At 44.0% G+C, this 26685-nt stretch overlaps 1 protein-coding gene across 2 annotated transcripts in view; it reads left to right on the top strand.

Moving 5' to 3' along the window:
- VPS50 (VPS50 subunit of EARP/GARPII complex) overlaps window positions 1-25142 on the top strand; it is a 185871-nt gene extending 160729 nt beyond the window's left edge. For both annotated transcript variants that reach the window (XM_066585550.1, XM_066585549.1), the window contains exons 21-28: window positions 2595-2716; window positions 3246-3326; window positions 5926-6074; window positions 8113-8209; window positions 13774-13932; window positions 17727-17848; window positions 21105-21294; window positions 22384-25142. In XM_066585550.1, coding sequence (XP_066441647.1) covers window positions 2595-2716; window positions 3246-3326; window positions 5926-6074; window positions 8113-8209; window positions 13774-13932; window positions 17727-17848; window positions 21105-21294; window positions 22384-22503 — 1040 coding nt within the window. In that variant the 3' untranslated portion in view covers window positions 22504-25142. The remainder of the gene's footprint in view (window positions 1-2594; window positions 2717-3245; window positions 3327-5925; window positions 6075-8112; window positions 8210-13773; window positions 13933-17726; window positions 17849-21104; window positions 21295-22383) is intronic.
- Window positions 25143-26685: the final 1543 nt, after the last annotated feature.

Genomic DNA, 26685 nt, shown 5'->3' with positions numbered 1-26685 from the left:
GTGTTTCTGTACTTTCACATGACTTTTCAGAATTAGCTGCTGTGTATGTACATGAGGTACAACACTATATCTGACCATGATATGACTTTATCCCCTCTGCAGGCTGTATCTCTAATTTTCAGTTGTCCTTGAGCTCATGGGAGAAGACTGTTATGTCTCCCATACACTAAACATGGAGAAAAGTGCAGATTCTGCTCTCTGTAGCACATACAGAGGAATAACATCATCATGAAGGACGTTATACAGCAGCACTGAGCAGTGTAGATGTGATTCCAGTAGCTGTAACACATCAAGTAACTCACTACTAGCAGCAGCATGCCTCTGTCACTCTAGCAGCTTCCTTCCATAGTTAAAGGACAACTATGGCTGCCATTACTTTCACACAGTTTGTCATACAGTTTTCCGAAAGTAATGAATGTCAAATCTGGAAATGTATGCAATGTAAATGTGTAAAGGCTTTTATGACTTTTGCTGTTATTTTCTACTTAAAGGTAATGTATCAGCAGAACATGACCTATTGTATAAAGGGGGTTTTTATGTTAAACATATTTTTTAAGAGAATTTTTCAATGTCACTGTCTATATTTTTTTTTATCCTAAAATCCTGCTGTTTTTACACTGACCATTAAGCCCAATAATAGGTTTCCTGTTTTGTGGAGAAAAAAAAATCCCGCAGCCATCTCATTATAGCCACAGACAGTAGTATAATGAAAGGTAATGCCTATATATAGTTGCAATAGGTTATGGTCACAGCTCACCTCCTCTCCCCCCCTGCACAATGACTTTGCACATGCACAGAACATGCCTAAGAACAGTCACAAATTTATGCCAATAGCGTCTGTTAACCCTTTAAATGCTCCCATTAGCATTCCCAATCAGCACCTCCAGGAGGAGATCTGAAGGCCCCCAGGGCTGCCATCTATTTCCGCATATTATGACGGGCCTGTGGTAGGGTTTAATAGAATGCCTGCAGTATATCGTATAAGCGATCAAAGTTCTCTATTTTAAAAATATATATTATTATTAATGAAAAAAAATGTATATATAAAATAAAAAAATAAGAAAACCGTATTTGGTATTGTCGCATCCATCAAAGTCCAATCTATAAAATAAATGCATTATTTATCCCCCACGGTGAACATCATTGCAAAAAAAATTGTATCCAAAAATGGCATAAAAAGCGGACAATAAGCCGTATTCACTCCGAAATGGTATAAATAAAAAGCACAGGTCGTCCCGCCAAAAACAAGACCGCACACAACTTCATTGTCGGAAAACACCATTATGGTGGTTATAATAATTTTTTTTATAAGATTTGTAATTTTTTTTTTTAAGTATTTAATTTTAGAAAAACTAAATAAATTGGGTGTGGTTGTAATGGGTCTGATCCGCAGAATAAAGTCATTATGGCATTTTTTTCTGCAGTTATGTGCGCTGTAAACACGCCAACCTAAGATTATGAAATTGTGTTGTTTTTTTTTACATTTTACTTAGATGTTTTATTATTTTTCAGCACCTAAATAGTACCACACAGCATCAATGGAAAAGTAAGAGTTAGGATTTTTTAATAGTGAGGAGGAGAAACCGAAATTTAGGGGAAAAAAAGGCTGCGTCTTTAACCCTTTCCAATCCACTGTCTGATGTCTTAGGACATTATGATTTAAGGCTGTACAGCTCTGATGTTGGAAGACGTCCATCAGGGTTCTCTTACTGTATATTGCCAGCCTCTCTGCTGTCAGAGCCTATCCAACGTCTCACCTCATGCAGTACTGGCTTTAGCCAGTATATAGCGCCGCTGTATAACGGCAGGAAAAGAGTAAGCCCCCTAGGAAAAACCAAGATACATATTGGATTGGAAAGGGTTTTAAGGCTGGGTTCCCACACGGCGTATTCCTGGCAGAAATCTCGGGGTTTGGCTGCAGCGAAAAAACTGCAAGATTTCCGCCGGGAAAGCGCTGCTTCAAAACCCGCAGAACTTAGCCGCACACTTTTCCGTTATGGCCGGCGCTCCCATAGAGGAGAGCGTGGCCGCAACGAAAACAAAAAAAAGGATTTACATGCTGTGGCCGGCAAATCCGTGCCGCAACGCCGGCTTTGTCGTGACAGATTCGCCGATCCGTGTGGATGAGATTTCTGAGAAATCTCGTCCACATGGCTGAATAATCCCGGGATTAGCGGCTGGAGGCGGATTTGCCGCAGCGAAATTACGGGCGGAATTTCCGCTGCAAATTCGCCCTGTGCGAACCCAGCCTTAGGGGTTAAAGGGGTCGTCCAGAATTATTGAAAGTAATTTGGCTTTTCTTTTCTACTTTCCAGAAATAACTTGTCCGTAGGTTGCGTCTAGTATTCAGATGAACAGGACTAAGTTGCAATACCCGACACAACCTGTGCACAAGTGTGGCGCTGTTTCTAAGGGGGGGAAAATAGAAACTATTTTTTTTTCTAGTCCCAAGTAATCTCTTTAAGTAGGATGCACTCTTGTTGATTTATTGTGTAAAACCAAAACCACATTAATAGAGTGAACCAAAAATATGGATTGAGAGACCGATGACTATAATTTTGATCAGTGTCATTTTTTTTACTCTTTCTTTACAGGAAAATACCTTCAGATGATGACTATACTGAAACCAATCGCCTTTGATGTCATTCACTGCATGTCGCAGCTTTTCGACTACTACCTTTATGCCGTATACACATTCTTTGGGAGAAATGATGCAGTAAGTCCCACTTGTCTTTTTCCACAAAGTTATACCTACTATTGATGCATAGAGCAAGCCAGACAATAGCTGCATGTAGTCTCTTAGTATGAATGGGGACAAAACCATCAAAGTCAACAGGTTTTGCCAGTATATACATTTAATACATGTATTAAATTCTTACTGTATGTTACTGGCCGCCCTGTTGTCGGAGGCCTCTCCAGCATGTCCCATACAAGCAGTACTGGCTCTAGCCAGCAGATGGCGCTGTTGTATAATGGTAGAAAGAGAAAAACCCCTAGGAAACCCTGAATCCAAAATTGGATTGCAAACGGGTAATATGGTAGACTAAGTCTTATTCTGCAGAAGAAAAGGATAAAATAGGTCTGCACTTCCCAATAGAAATCTATAGGTTAAACCATGGCTGCAACATACAATAGAAGCAGAAACCAAAAAACGTCAACAGCACGTGCTGTTGCCGTTTTTTGGTTTCTGCTTCTAAGTCTTATTCTGCGTCTGGAGATCACATCACTTACGTTTTGTCTTGCAGTACGAATCCACCGGACTTGGCTTAAGCAGCAGCAGACTAAGGACCACGTTAAACAGAATTCAAGAAAGTCTTATTGACATGGTGAGTTATATCATGTACTTCTCCCATATGGGATATCTGCCTTATGTCTTCAGGAACTAAACACGGGCACAATGTTATTGAAGATCATGCTCATATTTTGGGGGCACGATAGCGCGGTAATGGAGGAAACCCAGTGGTACTTCTGTCTTGGGTAACACAGAATTACACCTTTGATTTTGTTTTATCATAGTGCACCAGCCGCAGATACCCTCATTATAGCATGCCAGCAATAGCTGCCCTCTTCATAATGCACCAACCAGAGATGGACCCATAATAGTCCCCAGTTGCGCTCATCATAGTTTTCCAGCTACAGGCACTCCCTTGATAGAGTGACAGTCACAGCGGTCCCCATTGTGGCGCACCAGCCACAGGCACGAGTTACCAGCGCCACCGCCTCACCCCGTCCCCATCATGATGTGCCAGCCTCAGGCGCCGCCCATCAGGTGTGTTGGTTACCGGCCCCGCATGACAGGAGTCTGACATCCCAACATATTGGAGCTGCAGTACCCGACATAGGCTTGGATAATCTCTGGGTTGGGAAAGAAATATCACAGGGGTCCACAGCGCCCCGCTATCTGTGGTACCTAAAAGCTGGATTTCAGAGTGATTCTGAGCTGGTTGATGTGAAACTGCATCCCTATGATAACACTGAGATATCCAAACACTGTGTCAGGAAGTGTTGTCATGGGGACTCTAGCAGAAAGAATATGGAGATTGCAAAGTAAGCAATAAAACATACTTTTCTTGCAGAACTGTTATGTTCTGGGGAATGCTGGTATTCGCTAATGGCGACATGTCAGGAAAGCTGAGCTAAATGGGGGATAAGACAGCAGATAATAGAGGAGCAGTTATAGACAAGTACAGCAAAGTAATTGCTCAGATTATCCCACATTTTCTGTAACTTGAACTGTGAGATAAGGTAAACATGGAGAGCTGCTTGTATGTCTGTAACTTCTGTATTTACTGATCTCTGCTGTATTTAGCCCCTCTAGCTGGTTATAACCAGGAGTCACTAAACACAATCACAGCTCACATATGGAAGGTACTTAGACTAGACACGGGTCAAACACTTAGAGCCCTCTTGGTGGAGAAGTAGCTCTTACATGAATCTCCCGGCTCTTACTGCAATCAGTCTCAGTTCAATCATCAGCGCCTTCTGGATTTTGGACTGAATACAAAGTACATGACTGAAGTTTATATACCATCTATTAAAATCACAATCCCTTCTTTAAAGGGTTTTCCGATACCCCGAAAAAAAGGAGAGCACAAGAGAGCAAACTGTTGCATACTTACTAATCAGTTGTCCGCTGGGTCTATAGCAGCTGCCCTGGTCCCCTCCGCCAGGACGTACCATTCGTTGGGCATGTGACCGCTCAGCTTCAGACTTCATGCTGAATAATTACTGTAACCTGTGATTGGCTGAGCATTACTGAAACCTGTGATTGGCTGAGCAGTCCCGTGCGCAATCAGTGGCATGTGACCACTGCCGCTACTTTCTGGTGGAGATCAGAGTGGCTGCAATGGAACCGGGGAAAATCTGACAGGTGAGTATGCCTTAGATTGTTGTTTTATGCCCTCCGCCATTTTTTTCTGAGTGTCGGAAAACCTATTTAGGGGTGCATTCATACGTCGCTGATTTGCTGCAGATCTGTGACAAAATCTGTGACAAAATCTGCAGTAAATCAGCGATGTGTGAACGTACCCTAATGTCCATTAGAAGTTTTTATTACCTTTATTTGCATGTAAATGAGCCTCCAGCAGCTGTTTGCAAATCCCAACATCTGTCTGGATTTTGCACTCAGCTGCATTGTCTTTGCATGGCCTGCCGCAGGCTGTCAGCTGAATACAATGTAATCCGCTGCTCACATGGAGAACACAGTGTGCGGTCCCTGCAATCTTTCTCCGGCTTAACAATGGATTTTATGCTCCCCTAAAAATCATCATTCGGCCAAAGACTAAAATATGGAAGCGTTTACACGCAACGATTATCGCTCAAAAGCCATTGTCTGAACTAATTTTGAGTGATAATTGTTGCGTGTAAACGGGGCTTTAAGCAATAGGATGTGTCTTCACTATTTCTACCCCTCCCCTCTCACAGCATGTAGCTTCACAGAGATACAGTGAGGGATGCTGCAGCTTCATCTCCCTCCTCCCTTTTTATTAATGGCCATATATTACGCTGCAATCTGGGGTAAGTTTCCAAACTTGTTTTAGAGGACATACATGGAATGGGAGCCTGCAAGAGGTTAAGGAAGAAGCTACCTTCACTTAATACATTTCATATATTCACACTGACTACAGTTTCAGGGAAAATACAAAAAATAATAGTCATGGTCATGTGATGGGGACACCGCTGCAAGGTGTGTTACAAGACTCTGCTGTGATATGGAGACTGTGACAAGGCATGCTCCTCTATGTCCATCTTATGACCAAAACATACTAGCCGACTCATCCGCTGGAAGTAAACCGTGTATCGAAGTCCATGAGAAGTTTATTCAGAAAGTATTTTGGAAACGTTTCATTGTATACTGAACTTACTGGAACCAGAGGCCCCCTTTAAGAAGATGTTTTTAATGCACATACTAATGTTTGATTGTAGGAAGTGGCCAGTGAAAATGTGGGATCTCTGGCTCCAGGAGAAGAAAGAAAAGAGAAGGTCCCGAGTCCACACCTGAGCCATATGGTGGTTCTAACGGAGAGCAATACCCTGTACGGACTCGCCCAGAGAGTAGTCGCCACCGAGTCCCTGTAAGTGGATATATGTATGAGATTTGCTTGCTTTTTGCTTCTAGTGATACATTTTGTTGCTGTACTTGCTCTTTCTCTCTGCACACCAGATCCTTGGCATCCTGGTGTACCTGAATTCTGTGCCAGGATGAATTGGCATAATGTAGTGAAATTTCAGAAGCCGCTGGATGAGTGTATTTGGCGGCTTTCTACATTATAAATAGCTACATATTTGTTTATTTTGCCTTAGAAAATGTGAGAACTGAATAACAGTGATGCAATTACTCATTAGTTCTGCTATGCGGATATTGGCATATTAGAGGAAAAGATTTATATAATAACTTTATACTAAACGATCGTGTAACTGATTTGCTATATTTTGGCTTCTAACTATAATTTTGTTACCTTTTATATGTATCTATAGGTTTTATATGCTGTTAAGTATCAGGTGGAAACAAAGAGCAGAGAGCCCCCTGTGTAACGAATATGCCGGGGCTGCCCCCCCAACACAAAAAAGAACAAAACATAAATATATATTACAGTTCTGATATATGCAGTGATCGCAGGTGTTCCCTTTTCTTTTCGCATCGAGCCAGACCACCATGATGGTTTCAACTTGTCTCTGGAGAATATGACACACAGATATCTTTGCACCTCACTTTAATAGCACTCTTTCTATGTTATCCACATCTCTACACAATCTCTCCATCCATAGTGTCCCAGACAGTAATAGTTCAATCTGCGGGGTCCAATACAGTAATATCCCCCATTTTGTGCTCCCTGTAGAACCCACACTGTAAGTGCTGCATTTACCACCTCTCAAACAGTAAATGTGTTTGCTGCTCCGCTCCTATGATGTACCTCCTAGTGCCTAAATAATACAATATCACAATGTACCTAAGCATACAGTACCCCAATCACATTGATTTGAGGTGCTCAGAAACAGACTGACTGTTACCAAAATTACATCATTTAATCAAAAAGTTAGGTAATGCAGCTGTAGTGCAACTTCCTGCCTATGGGTTCATATATCAAGTAGGGTAGGATTGGCTTTGCAAGCCACAGGTACTTGGGCCATCAGTGGTGTCCCTGTCAGTAAGGACCTGTGACTCCACAGGTCACATACCTTTAAGACAGACATGATTGTGGGCATTCGATCTCCATCAATATGTATGACCCCCTTAAATATCACAACTCACCAGGCTGCATATTTCTGTACCATTTGGGTATACAAACTCTATAAATACTAAAAGTTTATATTTTTTTTCTTCTCCATTCCTTTTATTATTCTTCACTTTTTTCTTTTTCTTCTTAGATAAATGTGATTTATATATATTTTTTTTACTTATTGGAATTTGTTTCATGGCATTATATCTTTTGAGGTGGTTTATCAATTATTTCTCCTTCCACTATTCCTTATCTCCACACACTAGCAGTAATTTAATATCAGTCATGGAACAAGGAGAACTTACAAACTCCATGCAGGTGTTGCCCCCCTGGTTACCTTTAGTCGTAGGACCACAATTCTGCAAGGCTCTATAATTAAAGGTGTTGTCCGGGCATAAGATGATTTTTTTAAACATGGATTCAAATCTGTTAAAAAAAATAATAATAAAAGCAGAGGTACCTACCTGTCCTCTCCTCAAGTCATCCAGTGCTGCCGGCCCAAGGTTCGCCTAGTCTTTGTTTGGGAACAGCTATCACCTGACCGCTGCAACAGTCACATGCTATTCTCCAGGCATCACCGCTTTTCTGCAACATGCTCTGTAACGTTTGTGAAGTAAGAGGGTACAATTAATGGAGCCAACTACACAGACTTCCTTTACAGAAAAAGAAAACCTGCTGCAGGCTACAAGAGAACTGCAGCATGAGAAATTTGTTTCCTGTAAGAAGCTGATCCCAAAACATAAAATATGTTTCTAATAGGCTAAGGCATATGTTTAGTGGTTGTCAAAAGCAATAAATCCCTTTCAGTAATTTGCTGCCTTTGTCACTTAATATACCCGACACAAATCCTCCTGCTTCTCCAGCATCTCACGACAAGGCTTGTACTTTTCAGGGTTTTCTTAGCTGAACAGTTTGAATTTCTCCAGAATCAGCTCGACTCCGTGATGCCAGCCGCTAAAAAACCTTTCCTGCAGCAATTCTATTCACAGGTCAGTGCTCTAAGTAACAGCTCCAGTAAGTGTGCCCCCTCCTGTCTTAAAGAATTAAATACCTGGGAGACTTATCTAAGTAGGTGGAAGCGAAATAGGACTGCTTCATTGTGATCAGTTCAGCTGATGTCTTTTTACCTGTATGTTAGTTTTGCAGTGCGTGAATAAGGTTGGCACCAATATTGTTCACATTTTTGTCTTTTCTAGCCCTAATTCTAGTTTTAACCCTTTCCAATCCAATTTTGGAGTCAGGGTTTTTCCTAAAAGGCTTTCTCTTTTTGCTGTTATACAACAGTGCCATCTGCTGGCTAAAGCCAGTGTGTGCGCGCCAGAGAGGCTCCAACAGCGGAGTGGCTGGCAGTAGACGGTAAGAATACCCTGTCGGACGTCCTCTGACATTGGAGCTGTCCAATCAGAATGGAGGAAGATGTTAGACAGTGGATTCGAAAGGGTTAAACATTTTTTTCTAACAGAGGGCGCACCCCTAAATGGTGCCTGCCAGGAAGTAGCTAAACTCTAAAAACTCAAACCTCATTCTGAAAGAACACCTGCAGCAATGTTTAAGTTTTTTTCAGTTTTCCCAGTTTTAGCTTATTTTTATGCAAGATATCCTATTTATACAGGGTGATTCAAAAGTCAGGGCCACACAGAATATCTCCTGAATGACCAGATGTACAAGTAGGTAACTTTGTAGCGCACTTAGATGGGTGGGAGGAAACTTTATGGTGGTGCCTGTCTACCAGCTTGGTGGCAGCCTTCTTTGATTCAGCCTAGGAAACTTCAAGGGAAAAGCGGTCATGGGATAGATGATTTAACGGTAGAATGGCATCAGAAATTGATTGGCGCTGTCATTTCTTCTGCACCTGCAATTGTGTTTGAGTTATGAATGATGTCATGCTGAGTATTATCCTTGAACTTCTTAATCCCTTTCCTGACAGATCGTGCACACACTGGCTGTCTTCCTAGCTGTTCATTATTAAAAGCCTCAACCACCTCATTTAAACTTCTGTTACTGACCATCAGGATGATCTCAATGCTGTCCTGGATTGTTAATGGCCTCTTCTGGTACCTGAAAAAAACATGATTAGTGTTACCCTTACCATATAACTTTAGTAATATTCAACATGACATCATCCATAACACGCAAGGGGTTGCAGATATTGAGAAAAATACCATTCAATTTCTGATAAAATTCTATGCTTAAATCATGTATCTCATGACCCCCTTTCCATTTAAGTTTCTCAGGCTGAAGCCAAGATGGCATCCATCAAGAAAGTCGACAGGTACCACCAAAGTGCCAAAGAGTTTTCTGCCACCCATCAAAAGTGTTAGGCCGGCTGCACACGGCCATGGCAGGCTCCGCCGTCACGGCGCCCCCCAGAGACCCCAATACTTACCTCTGGATCCGGAGTCTTCCGTCTTGCATGACGCTTCGGTGCGCATGCGCAATAGAGCACGTGACGCGCCGGCCGCGTCATATGACGCGGCTGGCGGTGGGTGGGGAAGCAGTTTCACACTATCTTCCGTTGTGCTACAGCGGAAGATAGCGTGACGGACGGCTTCCATTGACTGCAATGGAAGCCGTCCGCGCGTACACCCGCGGCAAATAGAGCATGCCGCGGGTGAGGTCGGGTGATTTCACGGTGCGGAATTCCGCAATGGAATTCTGCACTGTGAGCATTGAGCTATTAGGTTCAATAGAACCTAATAGCAGGGGGCAACGCAGCGGAAATCCGTCCGTGGGAAGGAACCCTTATACAAAGTTCTCTACTTATATCTTTTCATTCAAAAGATATTCTTGGTGGCCCTGACTTTTGAATCACCCTGTACAATTTAGCACTTTGAAGAGTAACGTTTCATACAAGTTTTGAATAGTGTTGGTCATCGTGATCATCCGGGCAATGAAATCAGGATGATTTTCACTAAATTGGATTGGATTATCTCGATCTGATTTTAACAAAAATCGCCAAAATATCGGTTCTCTGTTTTGAACAGAAAGGACAGGTGTGTTGGCTTGGCGCTACTGCCCTGCAGGGCCGAAGTTCTAGGTTTGAATCGGACTTTGATGACGTTTGAACCTGTTACCCCACCACTCGAGGCAGCAGTGCTGACCACTGGGCCGCCACCTCCTCCATTGTTGTTCAAGGAGGCCAAATTAGAGAAACTGATTTTCACTCTTATTAATTTTAATGGAAGTCGGAATCAGGGCTCCTAATTCACAATTTTTAAAAAATCCTTTAACACTAGTCCTGAAGCACCGAGACTGTTTAATGCATGTGTTCCCCCATACCCTCAGACTTGGGCAAGACATGACATTTTGGAGGTCTTTCGCCTTCCTCCCACGTGTTCTTTTTCACTGGTGTTTGAGCCATAGAGTGGCCATGTAAACAGTGTCAGACAGAGGGGGCCCTATAGAGTGCTCCCATAAACAACGTCAGCTAGAGAGAGCTCCCATATACCATGTTGGATAGTGTCTCTATATAGAGTGTCAGCCGGGAAGGTGACCCCATAAATTGTACTATGCTGTATACAGTTAGGGCCAGAAATATTTGGACAGTGACACAAGTTTTGTTATTTTAGCTGTTTACAAAAACATGTTCAGAAATACAATTATATGTATAATATGGGCTGAAAGTGCACACTCCCAGCTGCAATATGAGAGTTTCCACATCCAAATCGGAGAAAGGGTTTAGGAATCATAGCTCTGTAATGCATAGCCTCCTCTTTTTCAAGGGACCAAAAGTAATTGGACAATGGACTCTAAGGGCTGCAATTAACTCAGAAGGCGTCTCCCTCGTTAACCTGTAATCAATTAAGTAGTTAAAAGGTCTGGGGTTGATTCCAGGTGTGTGGTTTTGGATTTGGAAGCTGTTGCTGTGACCAGACAACATGCGGTCAAAGGAACTCTCAATTGAGGTGAAGCAGAACATCCTGAGGCTGAAAAAAAAGAAAAAATCCATCAGAGAGATAGCAGACATGCTTGGAGTAGCAAAATCAACAGTTGGGTACATTCTGAGAAAAAAGGAATTCACTGGTGAGCTTGGGAACTCAAAAAGGCCTGGGCGTCCACGGAAGACAACGGTGGTGGATGATCGCCGCATACTTTCTTTGGTGAAGAAGAACCCGTTAACAACATCAACTGAAGTCCAGAACACTCTCAGGGAAGTAGGTGTATCTGTCTCTAAGTCAACAGTAAAGAGAAGACTCCATGAAAGTAAATACAAAGGGTTCACATCTAGATGCAAACCATTCATCAATTCCAAAAATAGACAGGCCAGAGTTAAATTTGCTGAAAAACACCTCAAGAAGCCAGCCCAGTTCTGGAAAAGTATTCTATGGACAGATGAGACAAAGATCAACCTGTACCAGAATGATGGGAAGAAAAAAGTTTGGAGAAGAAAGGGAACGGCACATGATCCAAGGCACACCACATCCTCTGTAAAACATGGTGGAGGCAACGTGATGGCATGGGCATGCATGGCTTTCAATGGCACTGGGTCACTTGTGTTTATTGATGACATAACAGCAGACAAGAGTAGCCGGATGAATTCTGAAGTGTACCGGGATATGCTTTCAGCCCAGATTTAGCCAAATGCTGCAAAGTTGATCGGACGGCGCTTCACAGTACAGATGGACAATGACCCCAAGCATACAGCCAAAGCTACCCAGGAGTTCATGAGTGCAAAAAAGTGGAGCATTCTGCAATGGCCAAGGCAATCACCAGATCTTAACCCAATTGAGCATGCATTTCACTTGCTCAAATCCAGACTTCAGACGGAAAGACCCACAAACAAGCAAGACCTGAAGGCTGCGGCTGTAAAGGCCTGGCAAAGCATTAAGAAGGAGGAAACCCAGCGTTTGGTGATGTCCATGGGTTCCAGACTTAAGGCAGTGATTGCCTCCAAAGGATTCGCAACAAAATATTGAAAAAAAAATATTTTGTTTGGGTTATGTTTATTTGTCCAATTACTTTTGAGCTCCTAAAATGTGGAGTGTTTGTAAAGAAATGTGTACAATTCCTACATTTTCTATCAGATATTTTTGTTCAACCCTTTAAATTAAACGTTACAATCTGCACTTGAATTCTGTTGTAGAGGCTTCATTTCAAATCCAATGCGGTGGCATGCAGAGCCCAACTCGCGAAAATTGTGTTACTGTCCAAATATTTCTGGCCCTAACTGTATATAAAATGTGTCAGTAACGACTGTCTCATCTACCAAGTTAAATGGTGTAGAGGAGTGATTAGATGAGCAAGTCCTCGGAAAAAAACATATGTTACAATTAGAGAGTAAATGTGCTCTCTGATTGATGGGTAGGGGCTGGTGATAACGTCAACAAAAATTCATGTCACCCCTTTCCTGGGACAGGGAAAGAGAGGCAGGAGAATCAGAAATCATCTTTGCTGCTGCTGGTCTTCCCTTTCCCTACCTCTCTAGTCTGCACACCCACCTTAAACTGACAGCTCTAAATTCAGCATTTCCAACACCACTTCAAACAGCTGTAGCTCCAGTTCTTGGCTTTAAAATTACACCAAAAGCACGTTGATCGCTCTGATAGAACCGGAGCTATAGCCTTGAAGTAGAATGAGAACCGTTCAGCCCAAACTGTAATTTCCTTTTCTAACAGAACCAACTGAGCTCGGGGATTAAAGCGACTCTCTGGTATTGGAACAAAACTCTGTCTCGGCACAAGAGGGCACGGGGATTACCTGCAGTTACCTTCTGTGCCACCCCTCCACTCCACCATTTCCAGGTCTTGTTTTTAGCCGTCCAAGATTGCCGCAGCAATTTTCTAGCTACCTAATGCACACTTTGCACTGCTCTCTGATTGGCCTGTGCTTCTCATGTGATCATTGCTGGCCAATCAGAAAGCAGGTATGGTGTATTAGTAGTTTAACACTACCAATGCACTGTGGGAATAAGGTAGTCTAAACTTGCGTTGGCCATCTTCAACGGCTAAAAACAAAACCTGGAACTGGCGGATCAGCGGGGTGGCAGAGAAGAGCTGCAGGTAATGAACTCCTGTCTTCCTCCGGTCCTGGTACAGAATTTAGTCTTGAAATCAGAGGGCTGTTTTAAAGAAATTTTCTCATGAAGACTCCCCCAGTCATATTCCTAATTAGGACAAATGGTCATCACAGAGAAGAGGCCTCCGCTCGTGAACCCCACCCATGAGCCAGAACCACAAGACATTCTGTATGAGCATCTGTCTTTTTTGGTGGACACAAGCCGTCCTTGTATTACAAGGATCGCCATTCATGTGACTGGTTGCCATGTAATACGACTGGAGTTGGCCGCGGCCTTCCCTATCAGAGTTAACGCTTTGTTGGGGTTTTTTGGGAGTGAGCACTCTGATGGCTGTATTGTAAAAGGTGTTCTTGATGAGACAATCCCTTTAATCAGCACAATTGTATCCATTAGCCAGTAGTTATCTGCTGTGTCCAGCCACCCCTACTTTACATTATACCGCTGCAGATATTATATCTCCCACTCATTAGCAAAGGTAAAAAGAAACGGAGCTATTGTCCATTGTACTAACATCCTTGTATTCTTGGTTTGTTACAGACAGTGTCCACCGCCAGTGAACTCCGCAAGCCGATTTACTGGATTGTAGCTGCAAAGGCCATTGATTACGAGCAGCAACTTCTGCTTATGGCGAATGTGAAATGGGACGTGAAAGAAATTATGTCTCAGCACAATGTATACGTCGATGCCTTATTAAAGGTACTTGGCTTTTCTTATACTGGGTCTTATACAAAACTGTCAGTTGCAGCCTGTTCAGTATTAGACTGCATACGTCTGCTTAGTAGATAATACAAAGCTTTCAGAATCATTCCGATGGGGACATTATTTATTCGGACCTGCGTATCCAACATTGCCAGTTATTCTCAAATTACAGCGGTGTTTACTGTGCAGACAGAAGACCTGGACCTTCATTCTAGGACCACCTGTGTGCCTATTGGATGTCTTCCACCCAGGATCAAAAAATCCACAGTAAATCTATATCCTTTAAAGGGGGTTTACAGGGAAATATGATTGACGACTTATCCTTAGTATAGGTCGTCAATAGTTGATTGGGTGGAATCCGCCACTCGGGACCCCGGCTGATCAGCTGACTGGGCACATGCTGTCAGTGCCACAATACACAGTGGTACAGAGCAGAAGCTGCTGCTTTGACCCCTGTGTAGAGGCCAGTGATTGTAATTGCAGACTGGGCTCTCATTAAAATCAATGAGAGCTGCGCCTGCAGTTACAAGGGTCGAAGCACAAGCCTTTGCTCTGTTCCCCTGTGTATTGGAGCACCTTCTGCAAGCGCCTAATCAGCTGATCGGTCGGGGTCCTGAGTGATGGACCACAGCCGATCAACTTTTGATAACCTATCCTGAGAATAGGTGATCAATATTATTTCCCTGGAAAACCCCTTTAATGCTTACTCTATTCATCTCTTAAAAGTTTCCAAATGTGAACGTGGTGGACGATAGTGGCATTACTGTACACTTCAGCAGTGGATGTCACTCTGCTATTCTAGAGGCTTAAAGGGGTTGTCCCGCGCCAAAACGTTTTTTTTTGTTTTTTTCAACCCCCCCCGTTCGGCGCGAGACAACCCCGATGCAGGGGTTAAAAAAGAACACCGGAGAGTGCTTACCTGAATCCCCGCGCTCCGGTGACTTCTTACTTACCTGCTGAAGATGGCCGCCGGGATCTTCTCTCTCGGTGGACCGCAGGGCTTCTGTGCGGTCCATTGCCGATTCCAGCCTCCTGATTGGCTGGAATCGGCACGTGACGGGGCGGAGCTACACGGAGCCGGCATCCTGCACGAGCGGCCCCATTGACAAAACAAGAAGACCCGGACTGCGCAAGCGCGGCTAATTTGGCCATTAGACGGCGAAAATTAGTCGGCTCCATGGAAACGAGGACGCTAGCAACGGAGCAGGTAAGTGAAAAACTTCTTATAACTTCTGTATGGCTCATAATTAATGCACAATGTACATTACAAAGTGCATTAATATGGCCATACAGAAGTGTATAGACCCACTTGCTGCCGCGGGACAACCCCTTTAAATGAAAAAATCAGCTTATTCATGCAGTGATATTTCGGCTGCTCCTCAAAACTACATCCAGGATTTTTCTCTTATGTTTAGAATATCTGCCGAGATAACTGAACATATCCTCTGGACCCTATAGACCCAACAGATGCCATTCACTGGGCAGATCTATGCCAGTATTTCTCCTTTATTGCTTTTTGTACTGTTTTGGAAATTGCAGTCAGATGCTCTTTCCAGTATAGAGGCATCTTGTAAAATAAAAAAAGAAACCTACATTATAGCATTTTTTTATAATGGGCCTCTATGGGCAAAGTATGAAGGGGTGCTGAGAAGTCCTTGGCGTTGACCACGAAAAATTGACATAAAACAATGACATTTCTCAGTTATTCTACATAAGCCCCTTGGTTACCAGAGCACTTCTGACTGCAGTGTTGTAGCTTCTTCAACCCATCCAGGTAGAATTCCTTTAGTGGGCCAGCAAACCAGGCATCAGATGCTGCAGTTGCATCAGAAATGGAGGCAAATTTGGTTCCTTGAGGGGTTTCTTCAAATTAGAAAACAGATGATTGTGCGAGGGTGCCAGGTCAGATGTATAAGGAGGATAATTGGCACCTTGAATCCCAGTCAGCCAGTTTGCTCTGGGTGATGGCCGCAGTTGAAGATGAGGAATTTTCCTATAAGAACATGACATCTTGAGTCAACTTTCTGCACATTTTTGACTTCAGTGCCTCCTTCAGTTTATCCAGAAGTGTTGTGTAAAGCACAGCCGTGATAGTAGATTCCTTTGGAAAGTCGTCCACAAGCAGTATCTCGTCTTTATACCAGAAGACAGATACCATCACCTTGGATAACAACTTCTGTACTCTGAGACACGGGAAGCCACTGTATCCCCAATCTTTTGACTGCTGTTTTGACTCAGGAGCATACATAAAATCCGCATCTATCGTCGCCAGTCGAGACCGGAAAACAACAACATCCCGCCAAAAACACTTCAGAATTCCCCATGCACGCTCTTGATCTCCTGACAAAGAATTCAGTACCCACTTGGCAGACACCTTCCTCCTGCCCAGATGATTGTGAACTTTGGGACCCAACTCTTTCATTCAGAGCCTCCGCTGTCCTCTTAGCAGAAATTCACCGGTCTTCCAGAATCATTTCATGGATGGTGTCTGAGGTTTCTGGAACAGTCACCACTGGAGGACTCCCAGAACGGTCTTCATAGTTGGTGTTGAAGTGAACGGTTTTTAATTTGGCAACCCAATTTTTGACTGTGGCGTATGAAGGGCACCTGTCGCCTTATGCTTGCACCATATTACCGTGAATGGCTTTGCCCAATATCCCTTTCAGAAACGAGAACTTCATCACCTCTCTGCAGTGAAATCTGCTGTAGACTCCGCAGTGTGGTCTTCAGACCTGCACAACGTAAGAATCACACAGGAGATCAGACCAAATTTACTCAAGGTATTGCAAAAACTGAACTTTCAAATGATTAAAATTTCATTGATGTGAAAACAAATAAAGATCACAAAGTCAAGAACTAATCAGCACCCCCTCATAAATGGTAGTTTATGTCAGAGGAAATGCCCGTGTTATGCAGACACGGTGAGGATGGACTTGCAGCTACCATCCTCCTTCATTACATGATCTCACTCCTGTCTTCAGGGATTCTCCTGTATTGCACCAGTAGAAATCATTGTCTGGTACCATTAGACTGGTTCACGTTATGTTTGCAAGACTTATTTCTTAAGATTGCTTGTACCACGTATCCCCATCATTGCTGTAACCACTTATATCTGAACTAAAAGAGGTCTGAACGATTGATGACCTATCCTCGGAAAAGGTTCTAAGTAGTTGATTAGTGGGGGGTCCGCCACTCAGGGTCCACAGTAATCAGCTGTAAGTGCGTGGTGACTGCATTACCAACTTAAACCACTACAAGGAGGACAGAGCTGTCAGCTTCCTGCACTGTCCACAGTGAGAGCGGGCCGGATAACTGCTGACTGCGGGGAATACTGATTGGTAGACCTGTCAATCAACCATTTATGACCTATCCGAAGGATAGGTTATCAATAGTTTAGACCTAGAAAACCCCTACAATCACAGACACCTCTTCATTTACCTCCACTGTCCTTGAGAAACGTTCCAGACAAAACTTGTACACTTCATCACGTTTCCTGAACCCCAAGGGGGGGGTGTAGCATGAAGCAATGAACGTCTCTTAACGGCTCATAGAGGAAAGTCTCGAGCTTGGGGTTCGCCTTTCTGATGTCCATTAATAGGGCAAAGAGGTCATCAAGATGAGACAGTCCCTTGTAAACGGCAGTAATGCACATTGATGACTAGTAGTCATGCACTGTACAACACATCCTGAGACTTTGTATAAGCTACCAGTACAACATTCAGAACATTACAAGCTAGAGCTCTTGCCTCATAATGTAACATGACTGAAGTTCTGACTTTGTTCTGTTGCAGGAGTTTGAACTGTTCAATAGGAAGTTGTCGGAGCTCTCGAAACACGTCCGAATTCCCCTTCCTGTCTCCAACATCCTGTGGGAACACTGCATCCGACTCGCCAATAGGACGCTGGTGGAGGGGTAATTCTCATTATTAAAATGCAGCATGTCGGATTATGGTCCAGTTTCATGGCCCAAAATTGTCCATTCAAGTCAGTGGGAGTATAAGGTTGGAAAGGGCCAGCCAAATGTGGGTAGCAGCCAAAAGACTGGGGAACAATTCCACTTGCTCCCGTGGAACCATCCATTTCCATGGCCCTGCAGCATAGGGTGCATGAACCAGTGTTGTAATGGGGCACACAGGTTATGACTGCATGATACTAGTCCAAGTGTGCTGCAAAACCCATTATAATAGGTTACCATTCCATTCAACAGGTTATTCCTCATCTGCATCACAGTCCAATTGTTCTAGCAGCATAAGTCAGACTAGAGGCATCCCAGATCCCATCCCTCGCTTTCAGCACATTATTCATCTGGAAGCAAGCAACTCCTCTTAGAAGCGTCAGTGTTCCCCATGGTTTTCTGGCTTGGTTTCCTATTCCTAATCATTGCTTTACAGACTTATTAAAAAGTCGTACATTGATTTGAAGGAATGCTGCCATCCAATAGGTGGCGCTGCAGAGGTATTGTTCCATCATCCTTATTTGCATAAATTACCCAGAGCAGCATGCATGGCCCTAATAGTTTTCTCACTCACCTCTCAGGTGTCTTCTCACACCCCTTCTGGGTGCTCTCCTTGAGGAGAGACCATCCCCAAAATAGAATATAACTCTCCGTTTAATTGGCGTGCATCTTTGCCAATCCCAAGAACGGAGGTCCTGAAGGTTCCCGCAAGACTGTAGCAGCAGTTGATCTTGCGCGCCGCTGCTCTTTATATTTCATCGGGAACATTGGAAATTGTCGAGGTCAAGCACTTCGCTACTTTCGGCAACTGTTACATGGAGGGTAATGTAGGACATGGCAGCAGTTTGGGGTGCAGTGCATTCCTTTGGGTACAGGTTGTGATGGTATGAGGGTACTAAGTTGTTATACAGAGTTTCCTTGTGGAGCTCCAGCTTTGCTATAAAAGCAATTAACTGTTTTGTGCAACTGCTCAATCCTGTGCCTAGAGTTACTAGAAAGGAGGGTTCCTGCTGAAGATCTAGTCTGTACAAGGAGCACCTGAAGGGGTTCACTCTCATCTCCATGATGCCCTTTGACTTCAGTAGGCATCATGTAATGCTTCATTTGCTGCAGGGGAAATGAATAGCCAGCATCCTCCTTCTGGCTGTAATATCTCATCATTGTGTGGTTCCCTCAACAGCTCATTTTCAAGTAAAGTAGACAGCTGACAGAAGTATTCAAAGTGGCAGTCTCATTAAAGCGACCCTTCAGGACAAACAAAGATGGCCACACCAAGCTTCACTAACTACCTGATGCACACTGTATATTAGATGTATCATTAGTATAAGACACTACACCTGCTTTCATTAACCAGAGCTGCCAACATGAGCCGTGCCGGCCATGTCTCTCAGACTACCAATGCATACTAATACACAGTGTACATCAGGTAGTCGGAGAAGTGGTGCGGCCATCTTTATATTCAACAGCAAATCTGGACTGGCACACACAGGTATACAGTTAAGGCCCATTTACACACAAAGATAATCTTTCAATCGACTGAAAGAATTAGTGATCTTTTTGCATAAAGTATTAATGGCCATTAACACTTTATCATCTTCATTTACATGTAAAAGGGCCTCCAGGAGCTGTTTGCAGAGCCCAGTGTGTGAGTAATCACAAGCCCAGCTATGCAAGCAGCTGCATTGTTCTCCTGTGGCTCCCGGCAGATTACAAGGTTATCTGCCGTCTCCTGCGGAGATAACAGCTTGCGGTCTATTGAGAGACACTTTATCTCTCGGTGTCTGAATGATGGATTTTAAATTCACCTTAAAGGGGTTGTCTCGCGAAATCAAGTGGGTCTATACACTTCTGTATGGCCATATTAATGCACTTTGTAATATACATCGTGCATTAAATATGAGCCATACAGAAGTTATTCCACTTACCTGCTCCGTTGCTAGCGTCCTCGTCTCCATGGTTCCGTCTAAATTCGCTGGCAGCTTGCTTTTTTAGACGCGCTTGCGCAGTCCGGTCTTCTCCTTTCAGCACGAGCCGCTTCAGTGTGCTCCCCGCTACAGCTCTTCTGCGCATGCGCAGACGAGCTGTCACTGCTCGGGAGCGGCCTGGAGCGGCCATTCTGTACCATCCTCTGTTAGAGGAAGGTGCAGAGCCGCCCAGCTGTCCCAAGAAGCCGACCAGCTGTCCCGCCGTCCTGCCGCCCAGGTAAGTGATGGGCCGGGGGGGCTGCCGCTGCGCCGGGGGCGGGCTGCGCCGGGGGGGGGGCTGCCGCTGTGATGGGGGGGCTGTCGCTGCGATGGGGGGGCTGTCGCTGCGATGGGGGGGCTGTCGCTGTGCCGGGGGGGGGGGGCTGTCGCTGTGATGGGGGGGCTGTCGCTGTGATGGGGGGGCTGTCGCTGCGATGGGGGGGGCTGCGCCGGTTACCTGCTGCCTGGCGGTGGGTGACTGGTCGGCCGTGTTCAATCCAGGGGTCCGGTCGGCGGCTGCGGGACGTCCGTTTGTCAGGGAGACACAGCTGGTAGCGTCTCGGGAGCGCGCACGTCGGGCTACAGCAAGCGATGGGAAAAGAGCTGGCGGCCATCTTGGGAAAATTTTTATAAGTTGCTGAAACGCTGGAACTGTAAGTACAAACCAGCTAGAAAAGTCATTTACAGGGGGGCTTAGTAATGTATGCTTAATTAGGGGGACTGGGCAAAAAAAAAAATTCACTGCTTCCTCGAGACAACCCCTTTAAAATCATCGTTCAGATGAAAAGTGCACGATGGTAGCATTTAGATGTAACAATTATCACTCATTTTCGGTCGTTTGAACGAATTTTGAGCGATAAGGCCCATTTACATGCAATGACTAAGTCAGTGGTCTCAAACCTGCTACTCTCCAGCTTTTGAGAATCTACATCACCTACTAGCCGGTGTCTGGCAGGACATGCTGGGAGTTGTAGTTTTGCATCAGCTGGAAAGCCACTGGTTGTAGATACTGCAGTATGTAGTCCCGGAACATCTGCTCCCCAGGCCGCCCCACTTGTTGATCTCCAAGGGATGTTGTTTGAGGCATATGCCATCAGTCGGAGATGCCAGGCTTTTGTGAAGATAATTTCCAACCACCCACCCTTGTGTTTGTACAGTTGGCTTCCAGATGTTGGCCGCTGCTCGTACGCTTATTATTTTTCCTTTAACCACAGATTTATTGTGTGTTTTTGCTCTTTTATCTTCTCTAGTTATGCCAATGTGAAGAAGTGCAGCAACGAGGGACGAGCTCTCATGCAGCTCGATTTCCAACAATTCCTGATGAAACTGGAGAAACTGACTGACATCCGGCCAATTCCTGATAAGGAATTTGTGGAGACCTACATCAAAGCCTACTACCTGACTGAGAATGACATGGAGCGCTGGATCAAGGAGCACAGGGTGAGATAATTAATCTCCAAGGTGGTCCGCGCACCTAGTGTGGAGAATGAATGTAGATCTGATCAGTATCCTAGATTAAAGGGCCACTCTGGGGAAATAGTTTACTGGGGTGCAATAGGCCTACAGGGCATATTTGGGCACTTACCGATCCCTTAATTGATGAGATACCCACTCTGATCCGGTTCCCTGTCGTCCCAGGTGACCTCCACTGTTACTAGCCAGATTTTTCACCAGACCGAAAGTGACTTCCTCTATTCATTCTCATGAGAGCCACAGTCCGTCTTATAGGAATGAATAGAGACTGTAACTTTCAGTCTGTTGGAGGTTCCAGCTAGTCACAGAATGGGTCAAGGGGAGACAGCAGGGAGCCAGACCGGAGCAGATATTTAATCAATTAATACATTGGTAAGCATATTACCTGCCCCAAGTAGACCCTACATGCTAATTGCACCCTGGGGAAACCATAAAATATTTCCCTGTGAAGCCCTTTAAATTGTACTTACATTTTCAGATGACTTTTCAGAATGAGCTGCCGTATGTGCACACGAGGAATAACACTCTTTCTGGCTATTTATATGCTTTGGATCCTACATTTTCTGAAGATGCTCATCTGATCCTCCGACAAGTGAGCAATTCTCGCCCACTTGCCCTGTGGGGTCCAGTATTTATAAGGGACGACAGTTGCTCATGATAGCCCTTTGGCAATCACTTGGGTGATTATTGGCCCTCGTAAATGTACCCTTAGATTAGACTGTCTTGAAATGCCCCAGATTTATTATGGTAGCTCTTCTGAATGATAAAGTTGTAGAATTTTATGACTATCTAGTCTAAGCTTAGATCATGTTTTAGCTGGCTTACTTTACGCCAAAAATTGCACCAAAATGTTGGTGCAATATAAGCCACATCTTCTTTATATGAAGGGATGGATGCCCCTTTGTTGGACACAGCGAATAAGTTGCTAAAAGAGTCTAAAACAGATAGTAAATATGGCACAAAGCACGTTGGCACAATTTGCACCAGAAAACTGCTGAATTTTCAGAACTAAATAAGCCCCATTATCTTAACCTTCACTTGTGTTTTTTGCTCCAGGAATATTCCACCAAGCAGCTAACAAACCTGGTAAATGTTTGCCTTGGATCCCACATAAACAAGAAGGCCAGACAGAAGCTACTAGCAACTATCGACGACATGGACCGGCCAAAAAGATAATTCTCAAGGAGCCCCCCTGACCTCACTGGTGTAACCCAAGAAGTGCACTCCCTAGATTCTAATAAATATGTAGATCCACGCAAAACACATTCTTTCATGTCTGGAGAAGTATGTCACCCGCCATGTTGTATTTTATTTGTACAGGTTTATAAGGAACATTTCTTATTTCGGTAGGTTTGTATGTATTCAATGTAGAATCTGCTGATATTTTGATTTTTATCATTTAAATATAATATAAGTATTTAAAGGGACCCCGTCACTTTGACAAATCTGAGTCCAAAAACAGGTCTTATGTGGTATTGCAGCTCGGCTCAATTTTAATTCAATGGAGCTTTGCTGCAGTACCACACATAACCTACTGACAGCTGTGGCACTGTTTCTGGAAGAAAGTAGTTATAGCTTTCTAGTTCTGGAGCACACCTTTAATTTTAATGGGTCTATCTTAATGATGAGTTCTCTTTAAAGAGGACGTGGCAATTTCTTGGGTGAGTGGGTGTAGTTGCATAGTTTTACAGCAGTTGCCGCACTGACACCATCACAGATTTTGCTCTATTCTTACTCTCCAATCCCCTTTGTTCACCTGAACACATTAGATTTGGCTCCGGGTGCTTTGAATCTGTCTAGTGGGCTTTCTTCTCCTCTCACTGAATGGCTGGTGAGTGATTTAAAAGGTTGAGACCACTCACTTGCTAGATTTAACGTATTGGGAGCTGAATCTAATGGGATTTGGTAAGGGGGAAGTAGGGACAAAAAAAAGCTGCAATAGAGTCGGCGGAGCCGTGGCTGCAAGGGTGGCTTCACACTGGCGAGGGAATCGCACAGCGCTGCGAGAAATCGCAAAATTATGAAGCCAATGGCTTCATGTAGAGAAATAAAAATAAAAAAGTAGGATATATCACCTTAGAAGCTCTGTCATCTCCGGCGCGTCTGCTTGCAGGTCCCGGCACTCTTCTTCTGCTCTTCTTCTAGCCGGGGATTGAAAATCCCTGCCTCTTGAAGCGCTGCCTCTGATTGGCTGAGCGCTGTGACCAATCAGAGGCAGCGCCCAGCCGTAATTGATTGACAGCAAGCATCTCCCATTGATTTCAATGGGGCTGGCGCTGCTGCCGCCAGCCACATAGGAAACAATTGGAGAAGAACAGTATCTCCTGCTGTGGCTGGGACAGCCACAGCAGGATATTCCTTCAGCCCTGCTGGGATGGGAGGCTGTTTCCCTACAGAAACGCCTCGCATCCAGGGCTTGAAGAAGGATTACGAGAGCGATATTGGGGCGTCAATCACATCCCGATATGGCTCTCACCAGTGTGCAGGAGCCCTTAAGCTATGCGGCTGCTTTCCGAAGACATGAGAAGTCTACTTTAAAGATGTTAATCAGGATTGCAGGTCTAGATATGAATAGAGAATAAAATTGATGTAGTGAGTACAACAGGAAAAAAACTATTACTATTATTGAGGAAGTCAAATCTTTTTGTTAAACTTGGCAAGTGACTCTTTTAGGATAATTCTCAGATATGCATTTATTTTAGGCCCTGCAGGGATCATTATAATAAACTGTAAACCTCTATTATGACTATGACGTCTGATACTCAGAATTTATTACAGTACTGTTACAGTGAGTGCTTTTGATACAGGTGGATAATAAACCAGAAGGTATTCTACTACTGAATTCCCGCTGTGTGAAATGTTTAAAGAGAATTTCTCATGTCCTAAGGTCAACGGAGCTAGCTGCATAGCTTCTGCAGTCGAGCCCGGGGCAGGGCTCACTCGATCGCAGAGTTCCATTCAAATTGGCTCACGAAGCATTGAACCAGTCCAGATGTGCAGCCTCCACTGCTCACCGTCCATTGGCACCGGGTGATGAAGAGAGCCCACTTGAGAGAGTGAAAGTGCTGAGAGACAAATCTAATGGCACTTGGGGGGAGGGATCTGCAACAAAGTTGGCAGAGCAATGGCTGAAAAGCTATCCAGCTAACTCCACTGACCCAGGGACATGACAAGTCGTCTTTAAAGAACTTTATTGCTAAAATAGTGCCACTCAAACACAGTTGAATATAGCAATACCAGACAGCCTATGGACAAGAATGCTATTTTAGTCATTCCGTTTAGTCATTAACTGTAGTCTCACATTCCAGAAAAAGAAAATCACTTCTTTACCTCTAAATAAATGTACAAGTTTATGAACCGCAGTAGCAACTGTCTTAATAAGTGTTACTTTTATAAGCTGAAGAATTTACAGAGAGACTATCAAATCTTAATAATGGAGCTACTGGGTGCTTCCACACCCACTGAATGTTCCCGCCCCCGAGGAGTTGAGATGGACTGTAGAGTTAATGACTTGACTGTACCCCTATAAAATCTGTATATTCTGGTCACTGTTTTTCTCTGGCTGTCTAGTTTTAATATTAATATGTCATTCTGAATTGTTTGGAATATTAATTTCTTAGCCAAAATCAGTTTCTCTTTTCTACTTTCAGAGATTTTTTTCTTTTTAATTTAATTGCTTCATGTTCAGCTATCGGATTGTAGTGCTGGCTGCTTTTTTGTAACGCTTTTCACGGTAAATGGAGTTGTCAAATCTAAATTAAGAGATTAATGGAAAAAGTGTCTGCAGAATAAAAACACTAATGATGAACCTACAATGAGGTATGTACTTGTTTTAAGTAGGTCCGCAGGTCAATAAGCGGAGTTCAGATGGTGACCAGTTGATGCCGCTACTACTGTTTAAAGTGAGTAGCATTTTGTACTTCTAAAGGAGTATTCTCATGGAAATCGAGATGGATAACCAGCTCATTCAGGGACCACTGGTTGCTGCGATTGTGCAAACAGCCAAACTGATGCTTCTGTGCTTTTTCCGTAACTTGCGCAAAAGTAAATGGCAACCTTTATAAACCTCATAGCCCAGTTTCAGAAAGAGCATAGCTTGGTGTGCTACGCTTCACACCCATAGATTCAACATGTTTGACATCACTCTTCATGGTACATAGCCTGTTTTAAAGGGACACTCCACTCAAAAGTAAAGTTTAATTAAGTATTCCACTAAAGGAGCGCTCCGGACAAAATAGATTCTGAGCCGTGCCTAATGCAGACCCTGGGGGGCTGAAGCAGGACACACTGGGGTTTATTACATAACAATAGTCTGAATTGGGCTTTGGTGACCCCCTTTTTATAGACTTGAGTCAATAAGTACAAACCTATGTCCATCGCAGTATTAGGGTGCATTCACACGAATGTATATCGGCTCGGTTTTCACGCCGAGCCGATATACGTTGTCCTCGTGTGCAGGGGGGGGAGGCTGGAAGAGCCCAGGAGCAGGAACTGAGCTCCCGCCCCCTCTCTGCCTCCTCTCCACCCCTCTGCACTATTTGCAATGGGGAGAGGCGGAACAGGGGCGGGGCTAATTCACGGCACTTAGTCCCGCCTCCTCTCATTGCAAATAGTGCAGAGGGGTGGAGAGGAGGCAGAGAGGGGGCGGGAGCTCAGCTTCTGCTCCTGGATCTTCCAGGCTCCCCCCCCCCCTGCAGATGAGGAGGACGTATATCGGCTCGGCGTGAAAACCGAGCCGATATACGTTCGTGGGAATGCAGCCTTAGTAACAAGGAGACTACGGTAAGGACCCATTCACACAGGTGTATCTTCTGTCCATATTCGTACGTATTGTTTACTGACTGATTACGTAAAGCACACAGACTCAATTAAATTGATGTATTCAGACGTATTTTTCACGTAGACCGATGTGCATTAAAAAAAAATTGCAGCATGTCCTATTTTGTCTGTATTCACAGACAAAAATGACCCATTACATTCTATGGGTGTGTAAAAAAAAAAACTGACACATTACTTATAGTGACAATACTGACATCACTTGGGCCTTTTGGGGTTTTTAGTTTTTTTTGCCATGCTTGATGAGTGGATAATGAAAAAAGTTTGGTACCGTGTAAGCCAGTAGAATAAAATGAGATCATTCCCAGCAAATAAGGAAGATGGAACAATACCTCTGCAGCGCCACCTATTGGATGGCAGCATTCCTTCAAATCAATGTGCGACTTTTTAACAAGTCTGTAAAACAACATAAAACAATCTGTTCCCATCAAGAGAAACTAAGTAATCTTGTAGATATGATACCTTTACTCTACTGGCTAACACGATACCAAACATTTTTCATTATACCTAATGGAGAATACC

This window comes from Eleutherodactylus coqui, chromosome 12 (assembly GCF_035609145.1).
Source record: "Eleutherodactylus coqui strain aEleCoq1 chromosome 12, aEleCoq1.hap1, whole genome shotgun sequence".
NCBI lineage: Eukaryota > Metazoa > Chordata > Amphibia > Anura > Eleutherodactylidae > Eleutherodactylus > Eleutherodactylus coqui.
Note: the sequence above shows the minus strand (reverse complement) of the source record. Positions and strands in the feature narration are given on the sequence as shown.